Raw genomic sequence first — 19,729 nt, 5'->3', positions numbered from 1 at the left:
TGCTTGGGATTACATTTAAGCCTTGATCTGCTAAATCCTCCCAAATTTTCGTCTGTATCAAAAAGATGATTGTTCAGCTTGAAATCAAAAAGTGTCCTCTTTTAAAAATATGGGAAAAAAACTAGAAGAAATATGGAAAAGTGCGTGCGTGTGTTGGGGGAAGAATGAGCACAAAGTACAACAGCATACTCTGTATGCTCACTAAAAAGTTAATTTTAAAAACCTACACATGCATGTATAAAGAGCATTTGAAGTTTTAAACGAGATGTGATAATGTACAGAAGTAGTCCGTCCCTTGGGAGGTAGAGGTGGGAGGACATAAGTTCAAGACCATCCTGGGCTGTATAGTTAGACCCTGGTTCAAAAGATAAATGAGTGAGTGAGTGAGTGAGTGAGTGAGTGAGTGAGTGAGTGAGTGAATAAAGGAAAAAAGAAATGCTGCTAAGATGGCTGAGCTGGTAAAGCTGCCTGCTGACGAGGCTGATGACCTGAGTTTAATTCCTGGATCCTAACATGGTGTAAGAGAAGCTGTTCTCTGACCTTCCTATGTCCTCATGAGCGCGCACACACAGATACACACACAATATATCAAAAACAAAAACCCAGGCTGGGGATTTAGCTCAGTGGTAGAGCGCTTGCCTAGCAAACGCAAGGCCCTGGGTTCAGTCCCCAGCTCCGAAAAGTAGAAAAAAAAAACAAACGAAAAACCTACGGTTTGGTTTCCTCATCTGCTCTGTACAATAGTCCTATAGAATTCAACTATTTAGTCATATTTCTTAATATAAGGAGTTATAGATAGGTTGCCTTTAAAGGAATAGATTTACATACCCAAAGGACAATGCTGTTAGAGGCAGTTTTCATATTGTCTTTTATTCCCCCTTTCCTTAAAAAAAATTATGTATTTGAGTTTCTGGCCTGGCATGATGGCATACACCTCTAATCTCTTTCCTGAGGAGGACTGGTCCACATGGTAAAACTTGGCCTCACGTAGTAAAATACTACATAATAAGGCTAACGGGAAACTCTTACTTGACGCATTGGTGTTGATGAGATGTCGCTTTAATTCTGTGTTAATTCTGTGTCAAACATGTTCACAAATCTAAGTCTTCCGGGTCTAAACCTACTTGGGAATACAGTCAAGTCACACTGCTTACAATAAATATGGAAGTTACTGTACTGTGTAAAGGGTAATATGCCTAACAGGTATACAAGCCAAACCACCGAGAATCCTAGCACTCATTCTTACCTTTTGCGTGTAAGTTTTTACAAATAAAATAGTGGCCCATAGAGATGGTTCCTTTGAATCAGGGCTGGCTTCTCAAGGATCTGAGGTCAGATCCCTAGGACCCAGGTAGATAAAGCACGGTGTGGCAACGTGTGTGCCTACAGCCCAGCACTAGGAGTTGGCGCAGAGGCAGGGGGATCACCAGGGCTGCCAGCCTAGCTCCAGCAAGAGGCCCTGTCTCAAAGAGTAAGGCAGAGAGCAATGGAGCAGACACCCTGAGAAACACGGGCGATTCTTCTGCAATCCATTAATAGCGGTTATGTTTGGATGATAGAATCATGTATAACTTTTTTTACTTACATGTCATTCGTTTTTATTTTATACAATGCTATAGAGTGTAGACAGTCTTGATATGTAATTTTTATTTTTATTATTTATTTATTTATTTTTGCAACATGGTCTCATGTAGCCGAGGATACCCTTAAAGTCGCTAGGTTGTCAGGCTCTGCCTTTACATCAGTGCTGTAGTTGCTGACTCTCCCCCGCCCCCCATGCCCACTCTATGTGGTGGGATTGAAGCCAGGGCTTTATATATGTTAAGCAAGCTCTTTACCAGCTAAAGCACATCTAGGGCCTATGTAATGTTTATTTGTTTTTAAAGCAGGCTCGTCTTTCCTAATATAGGAAACAAAGTTTATAAAATAATCAGTTTAAGAAAAAAATGTATCTAAAGCATTTAGAAAACTTGTTTATTCTATGGGTAAGTGGATTTTAAGTTATAAAGGATATCTCCCAGCTCGACAATTTGAATTTCTCACTGTACATTGACATCAGTGTTTCTGACAAGTTTGGTGTACTCTTTTCTGACTCCTGGTCACTTGCTCCAACCATTGAAATAAAGGAGCATAAGTGCTACTGTTAGGATTTTAGCAGTTTTTGTTCCTATGGCCCCATCCTCTAATTCTTTGAAATATGTTTGCTTGAGTTATAGTGGGTGAAGCAGTAATTTTCTTCACAAGCGGATTTGAGATTTCGACCAGCTGGTATTTAGAGCATAGCCGGCTCCTCAGCCCCGTGTGTTGTTTGTAATTGGTCCACTTTATCATCTGATTCAGGTGCACTGTGGCCAGGTATGAAACCTGAAAGTGGTTTAATTCAGACTCCATCTCCAAGTCAACACAGTGTTCTTACCTGCACTACAGGCTTAACCACAAGCCAGCCAAGCCCAGCACATTATTCTTACCCCATTCCAGGTAAATAGGCATGGTTGTGTGTTTGCTATTTAACGTTATCTTTATCTTTTAAAAAATTGCCCGTATATCCAGACAGACTGGATGATACAGGAGCACCATCTAAAGTAAAGGGGGTGGCATGCAAGGTTGTGCATGCTCTGTGTCAGGCGAATCCATGCAGTGTGTGTGTAAGTAGCTTAGGTTGGAATGTGAGCTGCTTACTAGAAGTGAAGCCTTCTCTTGCATGCTGACGCCTAGAAAGCTTCTCTTGGTCTTGTGCTAGTTTGTTCTCAGTGGCATCTTACATGGAGCACAATTTGGCTGGCTTCTATGTGACTTGTCATTGAATGCAATGTGACTGCTTTTCTGCTGGTGGCTTTGTGACACCCATCCTGTTTACTATTTCTTGGTGAGAGTATTTCTTTTACTCAAAATGATCACTGTTGGGGTGAGGGTATAGGTGAGCGGTGGAGTGCTTGCCTAGCATGTGTGAAGAAGAAAGAAAAGTTCATGTCTGTTTCTATTCAGGGTGAACAGCTTTACTTCCTCGAGTTCTTCTCTGACAAGGTCAGAATTCTATAATCAGGGTGAGTAGGCAGAAGGGCAGTGTGGTGTTTACAAAGCCTACTCTCCCAAATCCACTGCTCTAGAGTGGAAAGCAGTGGCCACCTACCTGACTTCTCGTCTACCTCCATGCTTCTGTTTTTGTCCTTTGTTTATTTATTTATTTATTTATTTTTTCTTATTTCTTTTTTTTCGGAGCTGGGGACTGAACCCAGGGCCTTGCGCTTGCTAGGCAAGCGCTCTACCACTGAGCTAAATCCCCAACCCACTTGTTTATTTATTTTACAGCTTTTTACATTTCATCACTCATAAAATAAACTGTGCGTGTGGTGGCACACCCCTTCAGTCCCAGTGCTCAGGAGGCCGATCTCTTGAGTTTGAGGCCAGCCTGGTCTACAGAGTGAGTTCTAGGACTGCCAAAGCTATACAGAGAAACCCTGTCTCAAAAAAGAAACAAACAAAACATCTAGAAGGACGAGTATGGCGCCCACAGCCTCTGTAGTTAGGGACCTTGCTGATGAAAAAGATTTAGTTTTAACTGTTTTCATTCAGTTCATTGATTTGAGATTTGTTTGATTCTATAGTAGCAGCTCTAGGCCACTTTTGGGTTTTGTTTTGTCTTGTTTTTTTAAGATGAATTTCCTTTGTGTGTGTGTGCATGTGTATGAAGGTACCCACATGGTGCTTACGGAGACCAGAAGACAGCCTGAGTGACAAGCTGTTGTGATCTGCCCAACACGGGCTGTAGGACTAGAACTCAGGTCCTCTGGGAAATCAGTGAGTACCCGTAACGCAGAGTCATCCCTCCAACTCCCACTTTGTTCTTAAGACCCAGGTCTAACCTACCTGCACCTCTGGTTTCAGAGTCTCCCCTTTTACATCTCATTCTTTCCTTGCCATCTCCTCTCTGTTCTCTTTCTTCCTAACAGGAGCCACCCAGGAGGAACAAAACGTAAGGACATGGTCCAGGCTCACCTTGAACCTGTGAGCCCAACATAGGAAACTCCTAACCCAGCCTTTCACCCATCTGGGAGTAGCACACAGTACCACTTCTAACTTTCATTTTTATTTTCAGTGGTTTTCTACAATAATAGGTTTTGGGGATTAACTGCAAGCAGTAAGGTACCAGGTCCGTCTTAGATAATCCCTGTTTAGGGATACACATAGGTCATGAAGGAAGAGAAGAAAGAGTACGGGTCCTGAGGTATAAAGTCTCTACTCTTCTGTAGTTTTGTCTTGAACTTAACATTTCTCTTCCCTTGCAGAATAAGTGAAGTAAAGCATTGCCTGACTTTCATTAACTACCGTCCTTACTTGTCATGTGCTGAGGATATGTTCTTTCCCTTTGAACCTGTTAACCTGGTTTCCCTTGTTTTTCTGTTAGTAACTGCTGGTGTTTAGTGCTCATAACTAAGTGCTGAGACATTTTTCTGGCCCCTTTTAAAACCTGTCTGGGTGAGTGTGGGTATGCGCATGTCAGTGCAGATGCCTTAGAGGCCAGAGGAGGGCGCTGCTTTCCTGGACTGGAGTTACAGTTAGGAGCTGCCCAGAATGCTCCCTGGGAACCTAAGGTCCTCTGCACAGTGGTGTGTGTGCTTATTTGCTGAGCTCTCTCTCCAGCCCTAGCAGACTTTCTTGTTAGTATACTTTTAGATTAACAGAAAAATTGGGCAGGGTGCACACAGTCCTCAAATGATTTGTACTGCAAGGTCGGAGAGAGAAATACAGACAGGGGGGTGAGCAAGTCAGCAGTAGCACAGACTCCATCCAGGAAAAGGACTGTGCAGGGTCCCTAATACAAGAAGCAGAGTGTGGTCAGCTTACAGCTAGGGCATTTACAGAGCAGTAAAGAAGGAGAGGACTGAAAAGAATTTTCAAGATAAGGATTAACATCTCCCATGGCTAGCTATACTAGGGGTTCATAGGGTAGGGAGGGTAAGAATCCAGAAAAATAAGGTACTTAGCTCTGGGAACTAGGTGATTTTAGTTCTTGGAATGGTTATTGTGTGATTATTTACAAAACACAATGGTTATTGTGTGTATATTACATTACAAAAATCTTGGAATGGATTATTGTGTGAGGGGCTTCACAAGATGACCTGATTATCACTAATGTGTACACCCTACAATTTTCCCTACAGTTAGCATCCCTTATGAGTATGCTGCATTTGGTATGATTAATGAAGTAGTATTAGAAATTATTATCAGTTAAGGAGGTAACTTAACCAAACATAAGATGCATCCTTTGGTTCCTATAGACTTTCTGTTCTTACTTTTCTGATTTATGATGGCCTGGGTGGCTTTGGGGATGCCCCTCTGTTAGAACTGATCTGATGTTTTGTTCATGATTAGACTGGTATTACAGGTTTCTCAAAGGGTCACAGAGGTAAAATGCCATCTCGTGTCAAAGGCACATTCTATCCATATCACTTGGGACAGTTGGAGTTAACCTTGATCAGCTGGCTCAAGGCATGTGGTGAGGTATTTCCACTGGAAATTACTTTCTAAGTTGTTTTCCATTGTGGGGTGTGTGTAGTGCTTTTGAGACAGGCTTTTACCATGTAGCCCTGGCTGACCTTGACTCCTGACCCTCAGGTGTTGGGATTATAGGTGTGAGCCACTCACCTGGTCTAGAAGCTGCATCTGTGCTTAAAGGCTCTTGGCCTCTCTTTCATGGCCATCTGTGTCTCTCCCAGCACTTTTTTTATCGATCATTTGTTTCTGGACTCATACATTTATTTTATACTTTGAATTTTAATCTGTAGCGTGTGTGTGTGTGTGTGTGTGTGTGTGTGTGTGTGTGTGTGTGATCACATGTAGTCTCCCGAAACACATTTAGTTGACTCTGATGTCTTTTTTATTTTTTTATTTTTGTTTTCTTAGGGCAGGATTTTCCTGTGTAGCCATAGCTGTCCTAGAACTCACTGTATAGACCAGGCTAGCCTTAACCTCTCCCTGTCTCTGCCTCCCGAGTGCTGGGATTAAGGCACACCCCACCACTGCTTGGCTGATAGCTTTTTACATTAACACCACTGCTGACCTGTTTGTTTGACTTTGAGTGTTTGGATTTTTTTTAACTCTTTAGTATCTGACACTGAGATCTTGTATATTATCAAGTCCTGATGAGCCATTTCTCTGAAGAGGCTCAGCTTCTCTTACTGAAAAGAATGGTATTAGAGACTAAGATATAGGGATTATCTAGGTGATCACCAGGACACACACTGGAAGGAGAGAACTGGTGTGTCCTCTGACCTCCATATCAAATACATACAAATACACAGTGAATGAAACTGTTATTTAGAGGGACACATTTTTATTCTTAAGTTTCTTTTGTTTTTTTTTTTTATTTTTTGTTTTTTTTTTTTTTTTTTTTTTTTTTTTGTCGTCTGTGAGTACTGTATCTGCATATACACCTGCACGACAGAAGAGGGCATCAGATCCCATTACAGATGGTTGTGAATTGAACTCAGGTCCTCTGGAAGAGCAGTCAGTGCTCTTAACCACTGAGCCATCTCTCCAGCCCAAATCTAACTTTTTTAAAAAAGAAAATAAATGTGCGAAAACACATAAATGAATAAATAAAATTTTTAGAAAAAGCAATGGAACTACCAGGAGGGTTCAGTGGATAATAAGATAACTTGTCTGTCATGGAAGCCGTATAGCCTGAGTACAATCTCCAGTGGAAGGACAAGTCGCCCTCTTACCTCCATTCTTACACCATGGCACACATGTGGAGACACACACAGGTAAGCCTCTGGGGTCCATTCTTTTTCAAACCACCATACATACACATGCAATACTAATAAAACATTAAAAAAAAAAAACCCAAGAGATGGGTACATTGCAGCTGTGCTGTCAGATGTCATTTCTTTTAGATATTCTCTTAACAGAGCAAGAAATCTGTGTGTGCTCTAACCTGTGTTAAGTACACAGAGTATTTTAAGCTAAGTACATGAGTCTTTACTGGTGTCTCTGTCTCTAATCCGTTATCGCATAGCTCAGTTCAGACTCTGTCCACTGCTGGTGTAAATCTCTCCTCCAACATTATTGTGCATGTTTGTGCATGAAAGCATGTATGAGCACGTGCCCCAGCATGCATTTGGCGGTTGAAGGACAACGTTGGGTGTGAGCTCTCTCCTACAGGGTGGGTGCTGGGGTTGAAGTCAGGTGCTCAGGTTTGGCCGCAAGTAGCTTTATCCACTGGATCACCTCACCAGTCCTTGTTAGGAGGAATTTGATTTATTACTAATCTTTTTTTTTTTTTTTTTTTGGTTTTTTTTTTTTCGGGGCTGGGAACCGAACCCAGGGCCTTGCGCTTCCTAGGTAAGCGCTCTTCCCCTGCGCTAAATCCCCAGCCCAATTTATTACTAATCTTAAGTACTGGTGTTTTTTCCTCTCTTATATTTCTGAGTAATTGATACAGGCCATCCCTGTGTAATAGTACATGCACTTTAGACAATGTGTGTTTGAATCAGTGAGTGAGCAAATGTCTCACCTGCGCAGTCAGTTTTAACCAGTAATGCAGTTTCTGCTGGGTCCCAAAGGCTAGGACTTGGCCGAGTTTTTGTTAAGTATTTTGGTGACATGCTGAGAATATGTAACTCTTAAGAGTAGGTAGCCCAAGGGCTGGGGATTTAGCTCAGTGGTAGAGCACTTACCTAGGAAGCACAAGGCCCTGGGTTGGTCCCCAACTCAAAAAAAAAGAACAAAAAAAAAAAAAAAAAAAAAAAGTAGGTAGCCCAGTGCTGGAGAGATGGCTCAATGGTTGGGAGCGCTGGCTGCTCTTCCAGGAGTCCTAAGTTCAGTTCTCGGCTACCACATGGTGGATCCAATGCCCTCGTGTGGAGTGTCTGAAGACAGCTACAGTGTACTCATATAAATAAGATAAATAAATAAATCTTTAAAAAAAAGAGTAGGTCCCTGTCTGTCAGCCTCTAGCAGTCAAAGACCGTCCCTCATACCTAGTGTGTGCAGGAAGGAATCTCACAAATAGTCATTAAGCCTCTTCGTTTTTGCTTGATTGGATGGTTTTGGTTTTTCAAGACAGGGTCTCTCTATGTAGCCCTGGCTATCTCTCTCTGCAGACCAGGCTGACCTCAAACTCAGAGATCACCCTATCTCCTCAGTGCTGGGATAGGAAGAGGGCCACCACTTGCCTGGCTAAGCCTCATCCTGTGTTCGTTGGGCTTTACTGGACACAGTAAAGCAGCGAGGCTCGTCCTTGTCGAGCTTACAGTCTGGTGTGGGGTTTATTCTTAGCTTAGAATGAGTGGTTTTTATTCTTAGCTTCTTAGTCGTAGTTCTTTATAGGGTAAAGCATATAGTGGTTATGTACATTTTTAGGTTGATTAACTTGGGTTCAGTGATAGTTAAACCTAAAATATACCACTTATGTTTTAGATTTAGGGTTATTAAATGTTTTATTTTTACTTTTTTCCGGTTTGGGGGGTTTAGATCTCATGAAGCCCACACTGGCCTTGAGTTCACTATGAATATGAAGTGGCCTTGAGCTGACTCTCCTATCTCCACCTGCTCAGTGCTCCGTGCTTGGCTGAGTCTTGCATTTCTTTTTTCTTTTTTAAGATTTCTTTATTTTATTTATTATATTTCTAAAACTACTTTGCCAGAGCACATTTCTTCCATGCGTGTAGGTATAGTTGAGTCTGGAAGTGTCCGGTGTTAGTATTTAAGAGAGTGCTAGGCAGGAGAGAAAAGAAACTCAAGGCACACCCAAAGGAAAGGGGAGGAATTGTTATAAAATCATAAAAAATAAAATTGCTCTTTTATTTTTTTACCTGCTCTAGGAAAAAAAAAAAAACAGTCATAACAACCTGTAAAGGTACAGTGTGGAATTTTTTTTTTCTTTTTTCTTTTTTTCGGAGCTGGGGACCGAACCCAGGGCCTTGCGCTTGCTAGGCAAGTGCTCTACCACTGAGCTAAATCCCCAACCCCCAGCATGGAATTTTAACATCAGCTGCCATGTTGTCCCTCAGCTACTCTGCCCCTCCTCTCCTCTCCTCCTCTTCCCTCAAACTTTTCTCCCGGAAGAGCTGAGCAAACTAGCTTTTCTCCCAATGGCTGTCACTTTTGTTCAGTCTGTTCTGTCTCAGGACTGCGTAGGATAATATATTGCTTATATTCTGGACGTACTGGAAAGTCTTTTCCCACAGAATGATTAAACTTGCTTAGGAATTGTCCATCCTGTGTGGTGCTGTTGTTTGATGCTTCCTAATTAGGGAGGAGCTAGGAGATCTGGTTGATTTTTGGCCACTGGGATTACCAACTGGACTGAGCCCACTATCTGAACTTCTCTGGCCCAAGCTCTTCAGTGGGCTGAGCTCATGGCAGGAGCAGTGACTTTCCTTGTCTAGATGTAGCTTTTAGCACAGTTCCCTCCAGAACCTGGTTCTGGTCTAACCTGTGCTCCTATTTCATTTTTCCGAATTCTGTTCTTAGTGGAGATTTTCTTGCTTGCTTTCCACTGGAGAGCCTTGTGCTGGTCAGTTTGGTCCTTCCGGTGGGTGACGGCAGCAGGAACCATGTTTCTGTGCTTGTCATAAGTGAGAAGAGATCAGAACTGGTGCCTGGCAACGCTGACTACTACTCTGTCTACCTGGCAAAGCCCTGTGGTATTTGCTAGTCACTGAAGTTTGGGGTCAGAACCTGATAGATTCTGTTACAAAAAAAAAATGTAAAATTTAGAGACGTTCCAGGTAATTATCTGAATACATTATTACCCGACCAGATGAGATTTAATGTTTTCTGAATCTTTGTAGGTTTGTTGATAAAGTTTCTACGTAACAAATCATTACTATTTAGTGGTATTTAAATTTTATTACATTTATGTGTGTGCGTGTGTGTGCATATGGACACCGATGTGCATGTGAAGGTCGGAGGACAACCAGTGGAGTCAGACCTCTCCTTCCACCATGGGGATCCCAGGAATCTAGCTCAAGTTATCAGTCTTAGCACCAAGCAGCATTTCCTACTAAACTATCTTGAGGGTCCTCCTGGTGTCTTTTGATTCACATTAATAACTGATTATTTGAATATAGCAGTTCTAAGCATTTTAGATTTTGGAGAACTAGCTCTATTTCTTAAAGTAGGCATGTCCCTCAAGAGAGACATAATTTTGGGCAAATGGCCATAACTAATGCCACAACATAGGACCCACCAGAGCTCTACAGACTGTCAGGTCACTTGCAGGGGACTCATTCTTCAGCTTCTAGAAAAGATGGGGATGATTTGACGTAGTTCTGACTTCATTGGTGTGCAGTGCAAGCTGAAGTGTGTATGCACACCCTTTCCATAGACTCAAATTGAAACAAAAACTCCAAGTGTTTTGTTTGTAATCAAGCCTCACTGTGGTATTGCACTGCAAAACAAATGTTTGCTTTTCAAGAAAAATTGTTAATGGATTTTATGTATATGGCGTTTTATTTGTTTTATGTCTCTATCATATGTATGCCTGGTACCACAGAGGCCAGAGGAGGGCCTGGAGTTACATAGGATTTCCAGTCATCATATGGGCACTGCAGCTTGAACCCAGGTTTTCTGGGAGAGTAGCGAGTACTCCTAACCACTGAGCCATCTCTCCAGCTTCCAGCATTTGCCTCTTTACCCAGTGTTCTTTGTCTTCTTGCCAATATGTTCAGTTAAAACAGGTTATTTTCCATATCCTTAAGCCATTTACATCTAATTACATTTAACATCTCCTAATCCTCTCAATCCTGTAGCTTCAAGCACAAATGCCAGCCTGATATCCACTTCATCTGCAATTGCCAATATTCCAGCAGCAGCCGTGGCCAGCATCTCAAACCAGGTACCGTGTCCCGTTTGTTCCTCCTCCTGGATATGATTCACCCAACTTTCACTCCTCCCTTCTTTCCATGCTCAGCTTGCCCATCTAAGGGACAGCTAGGACAGTGTAGCCTGTGAGCCCTGGATGCCCTCAGAACTCTGGCTGCTCTCCTGCTTCTCCTGCTCCTTACTGATCCTCCCCAGGAATGTGGCTCTGTCTGTGGCGTTATCTATCGTGTTAACCCTAACCTTCCCCAATGCTCTCACTAGAGTGTGCACTCCAAGAAGGGCCGGGATTTATTTTTTTGTTTTTGATCAGTTTTATATTCCCAGAGCCTGGACGAATCCCTGGCACTCACTTCAAAGGAACTCATACTATTGTGGAATGAGTGAATGCTACCTCCACCATCTCCTTAGTAATTGTTTGTAGTTTGGTTTGTTTTTCTTTTCATGTTTGAGACAGGATTTCTTTGTGTAGCCCTGGCAGTCCTGGAACTTGCTTTGTAGACCAGGCTGACGTCAGAGATTTTCATGCCTCTGCCTTCCAAGTTCTAGGATCAAAGGCGTGCACCACCACCACCACCACCACCACCACCACGCTGAGCTGTGATTTGGTGATCACTTGATCTGGTTATGTGTGTGCTTAAATGATCACTATAATGCCTTCATTGATTTAGAGTTTGTTTTGTTTTTAACATGCTCAGACTTTCTCTGCAGCAGCTGCTGTGTCTACTGTTATCTCCACAGACTGTGGTTTGGGGGTACAACTAGCCTCCTCCTTGACTCTCTGTGCCTCACTGTTTCACCGGTGCTGTGTTTATTCTTTTTTCTTTCTTAAGTCCACAAGTACCTCGGGTTCATAGGGGGCTGTTCTGTTTTGGGTGGGTGGGTTGGTTTTTGAGGCAGGGCCTCACTATGTACGCCTGGGTGTTCTGGAATGCGCCACAGTCCAGGCTGGCCTCAAACTTGCATTCATCCTCCTGCCTGTCTCCTGAGCCGAGTTCATGTGCCACCTTGGTGGCCCCGTGTTTCTGTTATGTTCCCAGCTATGTGCCGTGCAGCCCTGTGGAGGCTCTCTCCTTTCACGGCCCTTGTTTTTGACCTTCCAAGTGTAGCATCTTTAGATTTTCACATTATAACTTAGTCCTGAAGCAGGTTTGCCAAATTCACATTGTCCACTTAGATGATGTGTCTATACTCAGGTTCTGCACTTTGAAAATCATTGAATACTTGTTAGGTGGAAAATAAGAAACTGTTTTAGGAAAATAATTTTGACTAAGAGGGAAAACAAAACCTCTTGTGTTAGTACCTCTTGTAATCGTCTTGTTTTCCTCCCTTTGGCCCACAGGACTATCCCACCTATACTATTCTTGGACAGAATCAGTACCAGGCCTGCTACCCCAGTTCCAGCTTTGGAGTCACAGGTCAGACTAACAGTGATACTGAGAATACAGCATTAGCAGCTACAACGTACCAGACGGAGAAGCCTGGTGCTATAGGACCTGCACCAGCCACACAGAGGCTTCCTTCCGGTAAGTACAAAGAACCAGATTACGGCCAACTCATCCAACAGTGTTTCCAAGCAATGGTAAATGATTTTGTTCTGGGGTGAGTTAGTTTCACCATGCTGTTGGTTTCCCTTTCTCAGTTTAAACTGCAAACGGACTGTGGTGAGTAGCTGTTTGGCAGAATATCTGTAGATGCTAGAACAGAAGAATGCCAACAGCGAGACGTTCTAGTGTACACTCTCCTGTATCCTCAGACCAAGAGCTTGTTTGGTGATGGGTGCAGGCCTCTAGTTTTAATACAGGCGTGTCTTGAACCCCTGCTAGGAACTTAGAGAAGGCACTCTTTCTGTGTCTTAAACTTCTTTAAGGTTCTTGGGTACAGCTACGCTCCTTTCCCAATAATCCTAACAATTGACTCAGGAGGCCAGAGACTGCTTGTGAGTGGCACTGGGAGGCCTGGCCCTGCCTGCACTGCCACCAGCAGCCCAAGGAGTTCCCTTCCACTTCAGGACTTCTTACTCGTGGAAAGCCCAGTCCTTGATTATACCACAGAATTTCAGGATGAGCCAGAGTGACACAAAGTGAGTGAGTTGATATCAGGGAGAGCACAAGTGTGGGAGTTGGAACTCTTGGCGAGGATTCCACAGCCCTCAGCAGCTGTGGCTTCTCAAGAGGAATTGCACTTAGGTAGCTGTACAGTGGCTAAGTACATTGTTCAGAAGAATGTAATTGCAACAGAGTTTAAAGAATAAACAGCTGAAATCTTAAATAAAGTTTAAATACTAAATAAAAATGCTGAACACTTGGGAGGCTGAGGCAGGTGGATATCTGTGAGTTCTTGGCCAGCCTGGGCTATGTCTCAAAAAATAAGTTAGAGATTAGTTCTTCAGTTCTGGACTGGAGAGACAACTATGCAGTTAAGAGCACTGACTGGGGCTGGAGAGATGGCTCAGTGGTTAAGAGCACTGACTGCTCTTCCAGAGGTCATGAGTTCAATTCCCAGCAATCACATGGTGGCTCACAACCATCTGTAAAGAGATCTGATACCCTCTTCTGGCCTGCAGTCACATATGCAGGCAGAATGCTGTACATAAAATAAATAAATCTTAAAAAAAAGAGCACTGACTGTTCTTCTGGAGGACCTGGGTTCAATTCCAGGCATCCACAGGGAAGCTCCTAACTGTCTGAACTCCAGTAGTTCTGAGAGACCGATGTCCTCTTCTAACCTCTCACGTCACTGCATGCATGTGGTGCACAGACAGACGTGCAGGCAAAACACTCATTCATGTAAATAAAGTAAGAATAGTTTTTAAAAAGACTATAAAGCCGATTTATTTCTCTTAAATAGTTTTTAGATTCATTTATTTTTATGTCTGCATGTGTTTTGTGTGCATATATGTACGTATACCACTGCTTGTCTGCTGCCCTCAAAGATCAGTAGAGAGGGCTTTGGGTCCCTTAAGACTGTAGCTAGAGGTGGCTCTACTTAACCCCAGGACTCTTCAAAAGTAGCGAGTGCTCTTATCCACGGAGCCGACTCTCAGTCAGGGACATTACTTCATGAACATTGCTTCATAAGGAGATTGCAGTGCTTTTCATGAGGTACACTTAGGATGAGAAAGGGGTGCTAGTGTAATTAAACTGGAGGTCACAAACATTCTGGCCAGGATTAGGCATAATTTATTGTTTAGACTGTCCTTTAGGGTGTCTTTAGGAAGCAGATGTTGTCTGTAGGCAGAGATACTGTCTGTGTAAGTAGATCTTGTCTCTGTAGGCCATTCTGGTTACTCGGGGATCCTGGCAAGATTGTGGTGTAAGGGCTTTCTTGCTCTTCCCAGGTTCCTTTATAAAATAAAGACCCTGTCTTTTTTTTTTTTTAACAGAATATGCATTTATTTTATGCATGTGAGTACACTGTAGCTGTCTTCAGACACACTAGAAGAGGGCATGAGACCCCTTTACAGATGGTTGTGAGCCACCATGTGGTTGCTAGGAATTGAACTCAGGACCTCTGGAAGAGCAGCTGAGCCATCTCTCCAGCCCTGGACCCTGTCTTTTTTATTGCTCCTCTTGCCAACCCCTGTCTCTGCTGTGGATCTCAAAGCCTGGGACTGCTGACAGTGTGTGTCTTGCTTTTCCTTTCAACAGACTCGTCCACAAGCCCACCTTTGTCCCAGACAACACCAAATAAGGATGCTGATGATCAGGCCAGGAAAAACATGACTGTCAAGAACCGAGGCAAGAGGAAAGCTGACGCCAGCTCTTCCCAGGACAGCGAACTAGAAGTATGTGACGGAACTCACTTGACCTACCTATTCTGTTTCCCTCACCTCTGCAAGCAGATGTCTGGAATTGGCAGCAATAATGTTGTTGTTGGATGTTGTGTCTGCTTGAATTCCTTGTGGGAGCATTTAATTGGCCAAGAGGGAAAAAAATCCATGCAAAAGAAAATCCCTCCGTGCTCACACCTTAGCTTCATATCCCTTCCAGCCGTTTCACCTTTTTTGATTCACATAATTTTAACAGAAGGAAGAAATTGTTCTCCACATGCAGAGAACAGGAAGGATGCACTGCATCTCAGGAGCCACGGGAGCTGGGAACGATGTCCTAGTGTTTCCGTATAGATATCGAGAGTGGGAGGGGTAGTGAGCGCAGCTGTGGGACACACGTGTGCTGACTGCTTGGTGACCTGCCAGCACGCTGCGCCATGCTGTGAGCACTGTGGGAGCTTACTGTGGACGTAGGCTTCAGGTAGGGGTGGAAAGATTAGAAAAACATACAGAATTCTAATGTTAGAATTTTTTACATTACCTTATTTTGTGGCTTTAATTTTTTTCTTTGATGATATTTAATAAAGCAAAGAGATATACTTAAATACACTCTTAGACACAGATAATTGAAGCTGTACATAGAATCTGTCTTCTTCCTTTCGTGGAGCAAATATAGCAAAGAATAAGGAAACTAAATTTCTGATATCATTTTAAGGAAAACTAGCAATTCTCATTTTCACAACTGTACCACAGTGCACATTACATAAAACTTTACAGATTTCCTGGACATACTATATACCTATAATCCTAGGACTTCAGAAGGCAGGAACATCAGGAGTCCAAGGTCATTCTTGGCTGCATAATTGCCTGAGTCTCCACCTAAAATCCTTTTTTAAAAGGACTGCACTGTTTTGTTAAGATTTGAAAAATGTTATGAGTATGAATGTTTTGATTTTTTAAGATTTATTTATTTTGTGTATCTGCATGTAACTGTCTTCAGACACAACAGAAGAGGGCATCAGATCTCATTATAAATGGTTGTGAGGCATCATGTGGTTGCTGGGACTTGAACTCAGGACCTCTGGAAGAGCAGTCAGTGCTCTTAACCACTGAGCCATCTCTCCAGACCTGTTTTTTGTTTTGTTTTGTTTTGTTTTTCTTTTTGTTTTTTTTTTTTTTTCGGAGCTGGGGACCGAACCCAGGGCCTTGCGCTTGCTAGGCAAGTGCTCTACCGCTGAGCTAAATCCCCAACCCCTTATTTTGTTTTTAATGCGTGGCTGTCTTGTTCGCCAGTATGTCTGTGTATACAACATTTATGCCTGGTGTCCAGGGGCCAGCAGAGGGTGTTCAGTCCCCCAAGACTGGAGTTACAGACTTGTGAGCCTAACTCAGGTTGCTGGGTGCTGGGAGTCCAACCTCTAGATGAGCAGAGCCTTAAGTGCTCAGCCACGTCTCTAGCTCCAACTTTATCGTTTGAAGAGCACAATTCAGTGTTGTTAGATATATTGGCCACTATGTATTTCTGGAACATTTTTGTGGTTTTGTGTTAACTTGCTTTGTTTGAGACAGTCTCACTCTTGACTTGGACTCCTGGGACTCCTGCCTCATACTCCTCTAAGTGCTGGGCGACAAGTGTGAGCCACCCTGCCCTGTGCTCACAACCTTTAATTGATCCTAAACAGACTGTCTACCTATTAAACAGTAACTCCGTACGCTTTCCTAGCCCATGCCAACTACGATTCTGCTTTCTGCTCCTGTGAAGCTGCCTGGTCTGGATGTATCTGAGTTGAGCATACAGTATCTGTGCTCTTCTTATCAGGCGTTCAGTCAGTAGGCTGCTCTTGAGATCTGTCTGTGTTGCAGCACTGCACTGATCATAATTTCATTTCTTTCAATGGCCGAGTGATACTCCACTGTATATATACGTGCGTTCTGCACCTTGCTTATCTTGTGTCTGTGAAGGACACTTCCACTTCTAGGCCATGGTAAATAATGGAATTGCTGGCTCTTGTGTGTTCAGTTTATGAGGAGCCGCCAGACGTCTGCACTTGTATCCTCTCACATTGCCACTGTTGACCACATTCTCATCCATGCTTATTTCTCCCCTCCCTTTTTAATTGTATCTTAAGTGGTGGTGAGACAGGTGTTCTACATACCTCTGCCTGCGGAACTTGCTCTGTGAATTAGGCAGGCCGGAGCTCACAGAGCTATGCGTGCCCCCGCGCCTTTAACAAGGAAAGCTGGCCTGTTGTGTTACTGGCATCTCACTGTAGTTCTTCAGTGCCTTTTCCTAATGACTAATGAATGGTGTTGAACATCGTTCCATGACATCCAGTCCCAAGTTAAATCGCATGACTCCTCCAACTTTCTCCTCTCTGGAGTTTGTTTTGGCTATTTGGGGGATCTCCTCAGATTCCCTATGCATTTTTTGAAGTTTTTTTTCTTCTTTTATTAACCTGTTTTTTTTTTTAAACGGGTAGTAATTAAATCCAGTTCCATGTAAACACAAGTGTAGCAAGCACTGTGGCGTGACAGGAGAGGCGGGGAAGGGGATTTGTTGCTCTTGCAGGTTTCTAGCGCCACATGGTGTCTCACAAGCATCCATCACTCTAGTCCTAGAAGATCCAACACCATCCTCTGATTTCTAAGAACACCAAGCACGCATGTGGTACCCAGAGACATACATGTGGGCAGAACAGCCACACATGTACGATAAAAATAAATAAGTCTTAAGAAAAATGTTAAATAAGAAACACTGGAGATCCGAGTGTGATTCAGAGTGCGTTGGCGTTGCCGTTTTAGCAACATTGCCTTCCAGTCTGTGGATATCGATGTTTATGTTTTCCAGGTTCAGCCGTGGTAGGGTTCTCAGTATATTGTGCAGATCTTTTGTTTCATTGACTAAGTTTACTCCTGAGTGTTATTTTTTATTTATGCTTATTTATGTATATGGGTATTTTGTTTGCATGTGTCTGCACATCAGAAGAAGGTATGAGACAGACAAATGCATATGGCTGTGAGTTGCTACGTGGATGCTGGGAATTAAACAGTACTCTTAACAGCGGAGCCATCTCTCCAGCCTCCTATTACTTTTGATGGGATTGACTTTTAAATTTTTTATTCAGATCACTCATTACATTAAAACATCAGATTTTTTTTTAAGTAGTGTATTGAACACATTATTTTCTACTCCTAACACACATACACACACAAGGAGACAGACAGACAGACACACACACACACACAGAGTGAAAGGGGACTGGACTTCTATCAGATGCAGTTTCCTTTATCTGTTGAGATTATCATGTGTTTTCCCTTTCTTAAAATTAATAAATATTATATAATATATAATCATTGATTGATTTTATATATGGAGTTTTAAGTATAGCATAGAGTTTATTCAGGGCCTGGGGGTAGTTAAGAGGGTAGTAGGGTAGAGAGAGAGACAGAGAGAGGAGAGAAATAGAGGAGTAGAGGAGTAGAGGTCAGCCATGTGCACTCGGAGAGAAGGGGGGGGATAGAGAGAGAAGGGACAGAGGGGAAAGAGGGTGAGAGCAAGAGACAAGAGCAAAAGAAAGCAGAGAGAACCATTCTTAAACTCCCGCCCTGATCCCATCAATCACGATCCAGTTATTTTTCTGTGCTGGGGGCTTGGGAGAGATCTGTGCACTGTTCTTCGTGAGGGCCGTCATCTCTCTGTGCCACTCTAGTCCTGGCTGCTTCGTGGTCTGCTCTTGGGGATGCTGCCTTCACCGCATGAGCTAGAAGAGGCTCCTTTCAGTGCGTTGGAAGCGTTTAGGAAGAGCTGTGCGGATTCTTAACCGGCTGCTCTAACTCACCAGAGCTGAGCCTCAGGCTTTTCTCTCAGGGATGTTTTAAATTACTGGATCCATCTCCTTACTGGTGGCTGCTTTTACCACATTTTCTGCTTTTTCCCTGGCCAGTTTAGGTTGTGTTGTGTGTTTAAGCATTAGACTATTCCACCTGGTTATCCAGTTTGTACAACTGTTGACAAGTCACTGTCGCGTCCATTTACACCTGTGAGGTGGGCGGCTCCGTCCCCCCATGCATTCCTGGTCGTAGTCATTTGAGTCTCTGTCTTGGTAAATGTCAATTCTGTTGAAATATTTAAAGAACCCACTGTTGTTTCCATTGTCTTTTCTCTATTCTGATCTCGCCTCTTTCTACTTTATTTCCTGTTTCCTTCTTCCCTTCCCTAGCTTTAGCTTTAGTTTGCCTGCCTTGTCTAAGTAGTCCTTGGATGTATAATATGGCTGTGATTTGAGATTCTTCTTCTAGCACTGGGGATTGAACCCAGAGCCTTAGGCCTGTAGAATGTAAGCTCTGCCCCGAGGCTTAAGGCTTCTTTTTCACTCTTATGGGCTTCCTGTGCTCTGAGGCTAGCCTCAGCAACTAGTGATCCCTGTCTGCTTCCCCAGTGTGGGGATTGCGGGCGTGCACCCGCGCCAGCTGCTTGCTTGTTTGCTTGCTTTCTGAATTCCTTTCCCTTCCCTTTCTTTATTCCTTCCTTCATTCTTTCCTTCCTTCCTTCCTTTCTTTCTTTCTCTCTTTCTTCCTTTCTCTCCTTCCTTTTTGTTCCCCCCCTTTTTTGTTGAGACGGGGTCTTACGGGATAGCCCTGTCTGACCTGAAGTTCTCTAAACTTACATAACTCAGATTCACAGAGATTCCCTGCCTCCTATTCCCAACTGTAGAACAAAGCCACCCCACCCCACCCCGCCATGCCATTCCATTCACAGTTAGGGTTTCCTTGTCAGCATTGCTCTCACTGTCTCGTGAGTTGTAATATGTTGTATTTGCTTTCATTTGTCTGAAATATTTTCTGATTTTACTCATGATTCTTTTGAATCATTCTCTAAAATTATGTTTTTACACTTTCACATATTTATAGGGTTTTTGTTTTATTTGGTTTTTTGTTTTAGTTTTCCTTGTTTTTGGTTTTGTTTTTGGTTTCTCATTCCTCTGTGATTGACAGATAACTCATTTTTTTGTCTTCCCCCCTCAGCGGGTATTTCTCTGGGACTTGGATGAAACCATCATCATATTTCATTCCCTTCTTACCGGATCCTATGCTCAGAAGTATGGAAAGGTAACTGGAGTCTTTTGTTGT

The 19,729-nt window shown here is 43.0% G+C and overlaps 1 protein-coding gene across 2 annotated transcripts in view; it reads left to right on the top strand.

Moving 5' to 3' along the window:
* Eya3 (EYA transcriptional coactivator and phosphatase 3) overlaps nucleotides 1-19,729 on the top strand; it is a 66,902-nt gene that overhangs the window by 21,460 nt on the left and 25,713 nt on the right. The window contains exons 6-10 of one of the 2 annotated variants that reach the window (XM_032896704.1): nucleotides 2,341-2,478; nucleotides 10,758-10,843; nucleotides 12,170-12,353; nucleotides 14,478-14,614; nucleotides 19,625-19,708. In XM_032896704.1, coding sequence (XP_032752595.1) covers nucleotides 2,341-2,478; nucleotides 10,758-10,843; nucleotides 12,170-12,353; nucleotides 14,478-14,614; nucleotides 19,625-19,708 — 629 coding nt within the window. The remainder of the gene's footprint in view (nucleotides 1-2,340; nucleotides 2,479-10,757; nucleotides 10,844-12,169; nucleotides 12,354-14,477; nucleotides 14,615-19,624; nucleotides 19,709-19,729) is intronic. The other variant, XM_032896711.1, reaches the window with a different exon arrangement.

This window comes from Rattus rattus, chromosome 1 (assembly GCF_011064425.1).
Source record: "Rattus rattus isolate New Zealand chromosome 1, Rrattus_CSIRO_v1, whole genome shotgun sequence".
Lineage (NCBI taxonomy): Eukaryota > Metazoa > Chordata > Mammalia > Rodentia > Muridae > Rattus > Rattus rattus.
Note: the sequence above shows the minus strand (reverse complement) of the source record. Positions and strands in the feature narration are given on the sequence as shown.